Here is a 12,196-nt window from a genome sequence, read left to right as displayed (position 1 = left end):
CGATTTTTTTTTTTGAAGACCCCTTCCTCTTCGCACTTGCTTCCCCTCCAAGCAAGCGGGGACGCGCTTCCCCTAGGCAGCCACATTTGTAATTTCTGCAAATGACACAGTCTTCTTAGGTACCCCGGATTAGTTTTGCACCTGACTCTCGCACCGGGCCCTTTCCCGCCTTTCTAAATCGGGCTGCCTTCCCGCAGAAGCGCTTCCTTTCAGGCGCTGCCGGCCAGCCGGACCTCCAGGAAAGAAAACGCTTCCCGGAATGAGCTCAGATTTGCGGCTGGGCCTCCAAGTGCCATCTCGGGGTAGCAGAAAGAGAACTCCCTTGGGGTGTCTGCCACGACCCCGGCGCGCAGGAGCCGACCGGCGGGCGGGGCGGCGGTGCCCGCGGGGGCCGGCAGGGGGCGCGCTGGCCGCGGCGCGCGGGCGGCGGGAGCTGCGGCGCGTCTAGGCCGGTGCCGCTCGCGCTGCGCTAGCTCCCCACAAAGCGCCAGCTGAGGGGCCGCTGCGGACAGAGTGCGGCGGAGCCTGCCTGGAGCCCGCAGTCCCGGACGCCGCGTCGTCGGCTCGCCCGCGCTGTGTCGCCTCCCCGCGCGCGCCGAGGCCGGGCAGCCGCGCACGACCGGGCCGGGCCGGAGCCGCCGGCTGAGCGAGGACCAAGCGGCCGGGCCTGCGTGGGGCCGCGCGCGGCGGCGGCGGCGGCGGCGGCGACTGCCCAGCCCCGCCAGACGGCGCAGAGCCATGGCCGAGGCGGCCCCGGCTCCGGTAAGGGTGGCGCACGCGAGACCTGCGAGCCGGGAGGGTCTCTGGGACCCAGGCCCCGCGGGAGGAAGGAGGGCGGGAAGGCCCGCCGGCAGCGGCCGCGCACGGGCGCCTTCCCCCGGGCCCCGCCGGCCACGTCGCCTGTGGCCCTGGGCTTTCCGGCCGCCGAGGGCCGGGAGCGGCCGGCGTGAGGCCGCGCGTCGCGGGGCTCCAGAATTGAGCGCAGGTCTGAGCGCACGCGTCCCTGCCGCGCTCCAGGTGTGAGGCCCGGGGAGCCCCCCGGGGCAGGTTTCCAGCCGAGCGGGGCCGCCCGCTTTGTGTCAGCTGCCAGAAACGGGGAAGTGAGGTTGGGGTGGTTTTGTGATCCGTCAGCCATTCTCAGTGCTGCCACCACGTCCTGCTCGGGCCGGCTACCAGGCGCGGTGTGCTGCGGTGTCCCCGCGCCGGACTGCGTGGCGCCCGGAGGCTCGCCGCCGCGCTGCACCGCCGAGGCCCTGCGGAAACCCTTGCCGGCGCGATGACCGGTGCAGTCCGAGCTGGGCTTGGCCTTGCGTGTGTTTGCCGAAGGCCTGCATGGGCCCAGCCGTCTTATCAGTTGCCAGAGCCGCAGAGACCGCGAGACAGGGCTTGCACACAGCCGTTTACGAAGGGGAGGCACAGGACTGGGAAGCGTTCCTGGGTCTGCCACCTGAGAGGACTCAGGCAGCCTCCAGGAGGGCCATTTTAGTGGGTCAGGAGCCGGAGGGGCCCGCTGAGGAGCGAGCAGCAGCGATGGAGGGGGAATAGGGTGCAGGGAACTGCTGACTCCACTCTGGGACCTGTTTCTGCTTTTCCAGTCTTTATTACTATTATTATTATTAGAAGATATTAGGGTCGGCTTTGTATCTGCGCCGGTCCTGTTCAATAGAAGTTTAATGAAAGCCATACATGCATTTAGATTTTCTAGTAGTCAGGTATAAAAACTAAAAAGAAGTAGATGACAGTAATTTTAATGGTGTCTACTGTGTTTAACTCAATATATTAACATATTTCAACGTGCGATCGATATTATTATTATAAAATTATTCATGAGATTTTACATTTTTTCCATACCAAGTCTTCAAAATCTGGTGTGAATTTTATACTCGGATTATCTTAGTTGAACTGAGTACATTTCAAATGCTCAGTGGCGACATGCAGCTAGTGGCTTACCCTGCTGGACAGTGCAAGTCTATTTGACAAGAAGTATCAGGGAAGATTGACATATTGGTGATAAAAGAGAAAGGAACAATGTACCTAAAAAAGTGAAAGGGATTGGCCTGAGTATAAGTGGAGAGATGAGCTTTATTTTTTTGACAGGCAGAGTGGACAGTGAGAGAGAGAGACAGAGAGAAAGGTCTTCCTTTGCCGTTGATTCACCCTCCAATGGCTGCTGCGGCGGGCACACTGCTGCCGGCGCACCGCGATGATCCGACGGCAGGAGCCAGGTGCTTCTCCTGGTCTCCCATGGGGTGCAGGGCCCAAGCACTTGGGCCATCCTCCACTGCACTCCTTGGCCACAGCAGAGAGCTGGCCTGGAAGAGGGGCAACTGGGACAGAATCTGGCGCCCCGACCGGGACTAGAACCCAGTGTGCCGGTGCCGCAAGGCGGAGGATTAGCCTAGTGAGCTGTGGCACCGGCCGAGAGATGAGCTTTAAGTAACGAAATTTTTCCCATGGAAAAGAAACAATCACATATTAAGTTACTGGTAACTCTAAAGTAGGAAGAAGCATACAGGAAGAAAAAGAGTTTAGGTCTAATTTTTTTAAGTAGAAGGTTGTGTCTTTCCTGAGAGTGAGGGGCTATGGTGGACAAGTCTTTTTAAATTATTTGTGTATTTTTATTTATTTGAAAGGCAGAGAAAGATCTTCCATGTGCTGTTTCCTTACCCATAAATGCCTGCAGTGGCTGGGGCTGGGCCAGGTTAAAGCCAGGAACCCAGAACTCAACCCAGGTTTCCCATGCGGGTGGCAGGTACCTAAGTAATTGAGCCTTCGCTGGCTGCCTCCCAGGGTTCATGTTAGTGAGAAGCTGGAATTGGAAGTAGAGATGGAACTCAAATCATGACATCGGATGTGGGTATCCCAAATGGTGTCCATGCCACTGTGCCAAACACCTGCCCTGGACAAGTCGTACTACTAGTGTGTGTTTCCTCTATCAGCAGTGTCAGCTCCAACTGTGAGCTTGTTAATAATGCAATATCAGTTTTCCTCCCAGAACTATTGAGTCAAAATTTGTATTTTAACAAGATCTCCAAATGATTCTTGTGCCCGTTAGTTTGGGACTGACTACTGTAAGTTGAAGGAGTAGCCACGGCTTGTGGTAACCGCTTTATGGAATAGAAAAAGAAGTCAGGAGGGCATCAGGCCGTGTAGAGTTCCTTTTTTTTTTTTTTTTTTTTTGACAGAGTGGACAGTGAGAGAGAGAGAGAGAGAAAGGTCTTCCTTTTGCCGTTGGTTCACCCTCCAATGGCTGCCGCGGCCGGCGCGCTGCGCTGATCCGATGGCAGGAGCCAGGTGCTTCTCCTGGTTTTCCATGGGGTGCAGGGCCCAAGGACTTGGGCCATCCTCCACTGCACTCCCTGGCCACAGCAGAGAGCTGGCCTGGAAGAGGGGCAACCGGGACAGAATCCGGTGCCCTGACCTGGACTAGAACCCGGTGTGCCGGTGCCGCAAGGTGGAGGATTAGCCTAGTGAGCCACGGCGCCGGCAGGTGTAGAGTTCCATAATAAGCTATAGGCCTTGTTGGTGTATGATGACAGTTTACCAAGTTAAGTGATTTCCTTTTAGTAGGGCTCACTGGCCTGCTTACAGGAACAGAGTGAGAATAATTTAAGGCTGAATGGAAGTTAGCTGAGCAAGTGAGGCAGAAAGACATGAACGGAGAGGGTTTGGGAGTAGCTGAAATGATCAACCAGAAAAGAAAGCAAAACTAGGATCAGGCAGATAAGCTAGGGGCAGATAGAATAAAGCAGAAATTGCAGGCCAGGTGAAATGAGAATAAGGTAGTGGGTCAAAGATGGGAGATTGTAGTCAGAGAGTAACTTACCAAGTTCACAGCTTTATAGAAGTCATCCTAGTGCTACCTCCTCCTTCTAGGCATCTCAGGCATCTCTCTCTCTTTTTTTTTTTTTTCTACCAGTCTTTGTTTCAAAGTATATGCAGGAGCTGGCACTGTAGCGTGGTTTGTAGGTAAAACCACCGCCTGCAGTTCCAACATCTCTTATGAGTCCCAGCTGTTCCACTTCTGATCCAGCTCCCTGCTATGGCCTGGGAAAGCAGTGGAAGATGGCCCAAGTGCTTGGGCCTCTGCACCCATGAGGGAGCCCTGGAGAAAGCTCCTGGCTTTGGATTGGCTCAGCTCCAGCCACTGTGGCCATTTGGGGAGTGAACCAGCAGATAAAGACCTCTCTCTCTCTGTCTGCCTCTGGTTCTCTGTAACTCTGCCTTTCAAACAAATAAATAAATCTTAAAAAAAAAAAAAAATTCAGTGATGATGTCCTGCAATTTCTTGGAAAGGTCTAGTTCAAAAGTTATATTATGGGCCAAAAATTGAAAATTTCTGTTTGTTGGTTCTCATTCTGCCCATCCTTTGGAATAACACATTCTAAGATTAAACAAGCCTGTTCTCCCTTCCGTTCTATAACCCTCAAATATTTGAAAACATCTGTCGTATTTCCTCCAGACTCAACTTATTCAGCTGTTACTGAATGACATGGCTGTGGTTTGAAACAGCATGGTGGACAAGGCCAGTCCATGTCTGTGAGGGATTTGTCACGGGGCATTGAATTCAGTAAAACCTGGAAAGGGCCTTGTGTACTTTTGCCTTTTTCAGAGAGAGAGCATGTGGCAGCAGCCTGAGCCTCTGGGCCCTATTATCAGGGGAAAGACGCCAATCTAGTTTTTTGGTGTGTGTGTGTGTTTTTTTTTTTTTTTTTTTTTTTTTAAGATTTATTTTATTTATTTGAAAGGCAGAGAGAGTTAAAGAAAGTGAGGGAGAGACCAAGAGAGAAATCTTCCATTTCCTGGTTCACTCGCCAAATAGCTGCAATGGCCAGGGCTGGGCCAGGCCAAAGCCGAGAGCCCAAGCACTTGGGCCATCTTTCTCTGCTTTTTCAAGTCCATTAGGAGGGAGCTGGATCAGAAGCAGAACAGTGGGATTCGAACCTGCCCTCTGATATGGGTAGCTGGCATCATAACCACAACACTGGCTCGTCAGACTGATTCTCTTTAAGCCAGTTTTATTCATTCACTATCTACCAAACCCGTCCTCTGAGTTATCAAAGTAGTACTTCTATATTTAGATTAACTTCAGCTGGACAGTTAAGCAGTCCTTATTTGATTTTAGTTTGGAGTTAGTATTCCTTTTAACACCCAATGTCTTGTCCTGTTTCTCTACTGCACAGACTTCTGAATGGGACTCCGAGTGCCTTACATCCCTGCAGCCCCTTCCTCTACCCACACCCCCAGCGGCAAATGAGGCGCACTTGCAGACAGCAGCCATCTCCCTGTGGACAGTGGTGGCTGCTGTTCAGGCTATAGAACGGAAGGTGGACGTGCACAGCCGGCGACTCCTACACCTAGAAGGCCGGACAGGAACAGCAGAGAAGAAGCTAGCCAGCTGTGAGAAGACAGTGACAGAGCTTGGCAGCCAGCTGGAGGGCAAGTGGGCCGTGCTGGGCACCCTGCTGCAGGAGTACGGGCTGCTGCAGCGGCGCCTGGAGAACTTGGAGAACCTGCTGCGCAACAGGAACTTCTGGATCCTGCGGCTGCCCCCGGGCGTTAAAGGAGATATCCCCAAGGTAATACCTTCACTTCTGTGTGTGAAATGGTACCATTAGACCTTACACCAGTAGCAAGAGGTAGCCTTGGCCAGTTAGTTAGATCTTTTTAATTCCTTTTAAAATTTCCTAAAGTGTCTTAGGCTGATGGTGTTTCATGTTTATCTATTTGGGAAGAATTCTCTTTTCACTTTAGTGCTCATTTAGAGGGTCAAGCTTCATATTGGAAAATTCATTCCAAACCCATATTGGCTATTTGGTAGTTGGATTTTTTTTCTTTTGCTTATTTTGACCTGTTATCCATGAGTCACTTTTAATTATTAAATGTCTGCTGGAAATTTGGTGAGGAGACTAAATTCTCATTTAAATCAGTGAATTTGAATTTGTTCATTTTGGTGAAAAAGAGGGAGGGCAAAATAAGGAATGTGTAATCAGGTTTGTATGATGTATAATCAGGAATGTATAATGAGGTTTGAGATTGTCCAGAGTTCTAGGACTTATGTGGAACCTGTACTTAGCATCTTTTGTGTGAGTGTGCCGGGTTGTAGGGCCCTATTCTGGATGAAACAGGCCATAATCAAAAGGAAATAGACATTATTCTAAAGCTGTAGAAGACGACCGTGAGGCAGCTAGTTTCCATGTATGCCTATTTTGCTACCTGGTTATCTAGTTTCAATTGTTTGTCAGAGAAGTTCTCATAAAATAGCTGCTGTTTAAGCTGAAAGTGAAGGATGAGAAGGAGTCCATCTGTGAGAAGGTCTGAGGAGAGTTTCCAGGCAGGAAAGGGGACTAGTGCAGAGACCCGGAGGCACAAACGCATTCGGAACACTGAGGCAAGGGGAAAGGCCAGTTCGCTGGTGTGCATTCATGAATGGGAGCATGACTCGGAGGAATGGGCAGAGGATCAGATCATTTAGGGCAGTGTTTTTCAGCCCATGCTGTACGTAAGTAAACATTTGGTGGGTATGACATAGAGATTCAGACATAACAGGTTCAGGATAGAGCCTAAGTAAGACTAATTTTTTAAAAAAGATTTATTGACTTATTTGAAAGGCAAATTACAGAAAGGCAGAGGCGGAGAGGGGGAGAGAGGTCTTCCATCCCCTGGTTCACTCCCCAAATGGCCATAATAGCTAGAGCTGAGCCGATCTTAAGCCAGGAGCCAGAAGCTTCCTCCGGATCTCCCGTGTGGGTGCAGGGGCCCAAGGACTTGGGCCGTCCTCCTTTGCTTTCCCAGGCACATTATCAGGGAGCTGGATAGGAAGTGGAGCACCCATACGTGATGCCGGCACTGCAGGCAGTGGCTTTACCCGCTATGCCACAGCACCAGCCCCAGTATGAATAATTTTTAGACTCCAAGGAAGATTCTGATATGTGATGAGGGTTGTGAGCCATTGAGGTAGGACAGTTAAGACCAAGAAAAGGAATTTGGATTTTTAACCTAAGTGTAATGAGAAGAAATTGGAGGAATATTCGGTTTGTATTTTGAAATAATCACTTGGGCTGCTTTGTGGAGGATGGATTAAGGGGGCAAAGAGGATGGGAGGTTAAAACTCAGATAAAGACTTTCTAGCCTAGTGATTAATGATTAAGACTCAGGTTAAGGCACCCACATATCACTTCAGAATACCTGGATTTGAATCCTGGCTCAGGCTCCTGACTCCAGTTTCCTGCCTATGCAGACCCTGGGAGGGTCTTCTGTAATAGGGTTTCTGCCATCCATGTAAGAGATCTGAATGGGTTCCCTGGCTCCTGGTGTTGTCCTGGGCCATTGCGGGCATCTGGGGAGTAAATGAGAAGATGGGAGCACTCTTTCAGATAAATAAATAAAAAATAAAGAAGCTGGTAGGAAATAATAAGGCAGCTATGTTGGTAGAAGAGATGAGTGGCATGGATGAGGGTAGCAGGAGTTGAGGCAGAAAGAAGTAGACAGATGATAGAATTTACTACTGAGAGTTGGGAAATGATCAATTAGGAACAACAGTCATTGTTAAATTTACTGTGTGGCAATTTACTTAAAATTTACAGTCTAAATGCTTTACTTATTTTAAGGCATAGGATTCCAACGCTAATTTGCCCATGACAGAGTTGTATGTGTATTTTAACCTAATTGATTCCAGAGCATATGCTCTTAACCATCTTATGTCACTGAGTCTCGGGCTGCAGGTTTGAAGGACTGAATGGGTGGTGTTGGCATTTCCTTGAGGGAAAGGAATACCTTGGGGAGGGAGGGACAGCCTTGGGAGTGAGAAGAAATTGGTTCTCCTTTGGTAGAGTTAGGTTTCAGATGCTTGGGATACATGCAAGAGAGATGTTAAGTGGACTCTGAAGCTCAAAGAAGTGAGAAATACTTGAGAGTTGTTGAAATAGAGCTGATATTTTAAGTTATAAGATTGGAAGTAATTATCTTGGGGTAGAAAGTGGATATAAGCAAGAGCAGTGGTCCAAGGACCAAGCTCCAGGGGTAGGAGAAGACTAGGAAGGAAAGTCCAATCAGATAGGAAAAAAGCACAGAAAAGTATGTGGTGTGACAGGGCTAGAAAGAAAAAGGTATTTCAAGGAGAGAGTTGTCATTTGGGTTGGGTATGTTCTTTAAAAGTCTAAAATGATGAGGGCTTGAGTAACACACATATCACTGGTGATCTTGACAAGAATTGTTTGAGTGGAGTGGTGGCGAGACAAGATTGAATGGAGTGGGTTGAGAAGAGAGAGACTAGAGTGATGATAAGCAACTCTTTAGGTTTTTCTGTTAAGGGAGGAGCAGAGGATGAGGAAGTAGGTGGAAGGTATGTTTTCTTTGTGTACCTGGAGCCCCTCTGTAAGCTATTTGGGATAATTTAAATTTAGTGTTTGTTAAAAAGAATAGCAGTAAAGGTGATTAAAATTATTGCCATTCTTGGATAATGGAAAACATTAACTTTCCATCTTAAACTCCAAGTTTATATATAAAATAATATTTCTCTTAAAGATTTCTTTATAAAATTAAAATGCAATTAATTCTAACCAAACATTGAATATTTACTGGATTGAAATATGGAAATAAATTTTTGTGTCTTTACTTTATTGAAAATACCCTTTTATTTGAATGCCACATTCCAGATCAAAATTTTTTCCTTAAAACTTCTATTTTGGGGGATCAGCATTGTGGAGGAGCAGGCTAAGTCACTGCCTGCATTGATGGCAGTGGGCACTATTTCCAGTCCCTCTGCTCCACTTCCAATCTAGCTCCCCGCTAATGCACCTGGGAAAACAGAAGGTGGCCCAAGTACTTGGGCTCTGCCACCCACCTGGGAGACTCCAGTGAAGCTCCTGGCTCCTGGGTTTGTCCTGGCCTGGCCCTGGCTGTTGTGGCCATTTGGGGAGTGAACTAGTGCATAGAAGATCTCTCTTATGTACATGTCCCCCTCTCTCTCTGTAAATCTGCCTTTCAAGTAAATAAATCTTTAAGGAGAAAAGATACTGAAAAAAATCTTTTTAAAAATATTTAAGAGGGTGGTGCTGTGGTGCAGCAGATTGAGTTGCCACCTACAGCACCAGCATCCCATGTGGGCACCAGTTTGGGTCCCGGCTGCTCTGCTTCCAGTCCAGCTCCCTGCTTATGTGCCTGGGAGAGAAAGGAAAGATAGTACAAGTCTTTGAGCCCCTGTCACCCTCATGGGAGACTGGAGGAAGCTCCTGGCTCCTGGCTTTGTCTTGGCTTGGCCTCGCCTCGGCTGTTGCAGCCATTTGGGGAATGGGCCAATCTTTGTTACTCTCCTTCTCCCTCTGTAACTCTAACGTTCAAATAAATAAATAATACAGGTTGCTCCTTTTAAAAAAAAAGTAATGTGATAAAATACATATCATAACATTTACTGTTTTAACCTTTTTTTAAAATTATTTATTCTATTTATTTGAAAGACAGAACTACAGAGAGAGGTAGAGAAGGAGATAGAGAGAGGTCTTTCATCTGCTCCCTCACTTCCCAAATGGTAGCAATGGCTGGCCAGAGCTAAGCTGACCTGAAGCCAGGAGCCAGGAGATTCTTATGGGTCTCTCCTGTGGGTGCAGGAGTCCAAAGACTTGGGACATCCTCTGCTGCTTTCCCAGACACGTTAGCAGGGAGCTGGATCAGAAGTAGAGCAGCCGACACTTGAACCTGGAGCCCAGGGTTGTTTTTTTTTTTTTTTTTTTTTTTTTTTGACAAGCAGAGTTAGTGAGAGAGAGAGACAGAGAGAAAGGTCTTCTTCCATTGGTTCACCCCTCAAATGGCTGCTACGGCCAGCGCTGCGCCGATCCGAAGCCAGGAGCCAGGTGCTTCTCCTGGTCTCCCATGCGGGTGCAGGGCCCAAGCACCTGGGCCATCCTCCACTGTCCTCCCGGGCCACAGCAGAGAGCTGACTGGAAGAGGAGCAATCGGGACAGAATCTGGCGCCCCAACCGGGACTAGAACCTGGTGTGCCGGCGCCGCAGGCGGAGGATTAGCCAAGTGAGCCGCAGTGTCGGCCCTAACATTTTTTTTTTTTTAAAGATTTATTTATTAAAAAAACAGAGTGACAGAGTGCTTTCTGTTTGTTCATTCCCCAGATGCCCGTGATGGCCAGGGCTGGGCCAGGCACAGGAACTCCGTCCTGGTCTCCCTCATGGGTGGCAGGGACTCAGCTACTTGAGCTCTCGTATGCTGCTTTCCCAGGTTTGTTATCAGCAAGCTGGATTGGAAGCAGAGCAGCACTCTGATACGAGATACCGATGCTGTAAGCATGGGTTAACCTGCAGAGCCACAGTGCTGGTCTCTATTTTAACCATTTTAAAATGTGTGGTTCAGTGGCATTAAGTTGTGCACACAGTACCCCCATTCATCTCCAGATCGATGATTGTCAGCTCACTTTACAATATGGACATTTTCTCCAACAGTTTTCCTCCTGGTGGAAACAGTGGGCTGAGGATTCTCAGTCTGAGTTTCAAAGTAATGTTCATTGATGAAAGGTAACATTGTGAACATCACAAAACTGGTTATTGGATTCTGGAAGCAGCACACACAAGGTTGTAGGATGAGTACAGAGAGTGGTAAAGTGAACTCAGGTGCCTTGTAAATGAAAATCAAACTCACCAGCAAAAATCTTAGTGCTGCTTGAAAATCTAAAACAAGAATTAGTGAAGAAAACTACTAAAGACTTAAAAGAAATAAGCTGCCGATATTAACACCTTAAAAACTAGAATTGTTAGGGGCCGGCACTGTGGCACAGTAGGTTAATCCTCCACCTGCAGTGCCGGCATCCCATATGGGTGCCGGTTCTAGTCCTGGCTGCTCCTCTTCTAATCCAGCTCTCTGCTATGGCCTGGGAAAGCAGTAGAAGATGGCCCAAGTCCGTGGGCCCCTGCACCCATGTGGGAGACTGGGAAGAAGCTCCTGGCTTCAGATTAGCACAGTTCCGTTGCGCTATTGGGGAGTGAACCAACAGACAGAAGACCTTTCTCTCTTTCTCCCTCTCACTGTCTGTAACTCTGCCTCTCAAATAAATAAATAAAAATCTTAAAAAAAAATAAACTATAACTGTTAAGAGCCCAAATAGACAAAAAATTTAGAAACTACAATGAGAGTGTTTTCAGAATCTGGGTAAAAAAGTGAAAAAGTATAGGACTAAATATAAGTTTCTCTATGAACATGCATTTCTCAAATCAGAAATTTGGATACCAGGAAGAATTTGCATATACTTTAGAAGAGTGAAAATATTAATTAAAAGAAAATATTAATTAGAAGATTAAAATATTGATCACAGATTGCAAGACTGGAGAAAGATGAACTACATAGGCTGCTGCTTTGTGTTGATTGCACAAGACAAGTGACAAGACAGCAAACAAGTGAAGCAACTTGTTAGAGAAAAACTTCATATGTTTCTGAAATTAAGATATTCAGATGTAGCAGAATTAAGGGCTAAAAAAGAATTATGGAGCTCAGACAGAAAATGTCCAAAGAATGCAAGTGTGGCAGTTGGCTGTGCTTAGGCTACAGTCAGTTCTGCAGAAGCTGTAAAAGTCAAATGCTTGATGGCCTGCGCCGCAGCTCACTAGGCTAATCCTCCACCTTGCGGCGCCGGCACACCGGGTTCTAGTCCCGGTCTGGGCGCTGGATTCTGTCCCGGTTGCCCCTCTTCCAGGCCAGCTCTCTGCTGTGGCCCGGGAGGACAGTGGAGGATGGCCCAGGTGCTTGGGCCCTGCACCCCATGGGAGACCAGGAGAAGCACCTGGCTCCTGGCTTTGGATCAGCGCGATGCGTCGGCCGCAGCGCGCCAGCCATGGTGGCCATTGGAGGGTGAACCAACGGGAAAAGGAAGACTCTCTCTCTCTCTCTCTCTCTCTCTCTCTCTCACTGTCCACTCTGCCTGTCAAAAATTAAAAAAAAAAAAAAAAAGTCAAATGCTTGGAAAAGGGGCTGTAATCAAGCAATGAACAAAATCTCTTAATTAGTGAATTGCATAAATCTGAATAAGAAAGACATACATTGACAAGTAAAAGAATTTGAACATTCAAGCAAACTAGAATTAACAGACATCAAACTGGAGGCAGCAAAACCTGAGTGAGCTAGAAAAAGAAATAACTTTCAATGTGAACTGGTGGCTTAGACAATGAGGTTCTCAAATTAGCTGTTGAACACTACG

The 12,196-nt window shown here is 48.1% G+C and overlaps 1 protein-coding gene across 1 annotated transcript in view; it reads left to right on the top strand.

Annotated features, from left to right (window-relative positions):
- Positions 1-421: 421 nt before the first annotated feature.
- Positions 422-12,196, top strand: part of ZNF398 (zinc finger protein 398) — a 38,037-nt gene continuing 26,262 nt past the window's right edge. Inside the window, exons 1-2 of the mRNA XM_002711940.5 lie at positions 422-762; positions 5,184-5,579. Of these exons, the coding sequence (XP_002711986.1) occupies positions 739-762; positions 5,184-5,579 (420 nt within the window). The 5' untranslated portion in view covers positions 422-738. The remainder of the gene's footprint in view (positions 763-5,183; positions 5,580-12,196) is intronic.

This window comes from Oryctolagus cuniculus, chromosome 3 (genome assembly GCF_964237555.1).
Source record: "Oryctolagus cuniculus chromosome 3, mOryCun1.1, whole genome shotgun sequence".
Classification (NCBI taxonomy): Eukaryota; Metazoa; Chordata; class Mammalia; order Lagomorpha; family Leporidae; genus Oryctolagus; species Oryctolagus cuniculus.
The sequence above is the reverse complement of the archived record's forward strand: the minus strand, read 5'-3'. Positions and strand labels throughout refer to the sequence as shown.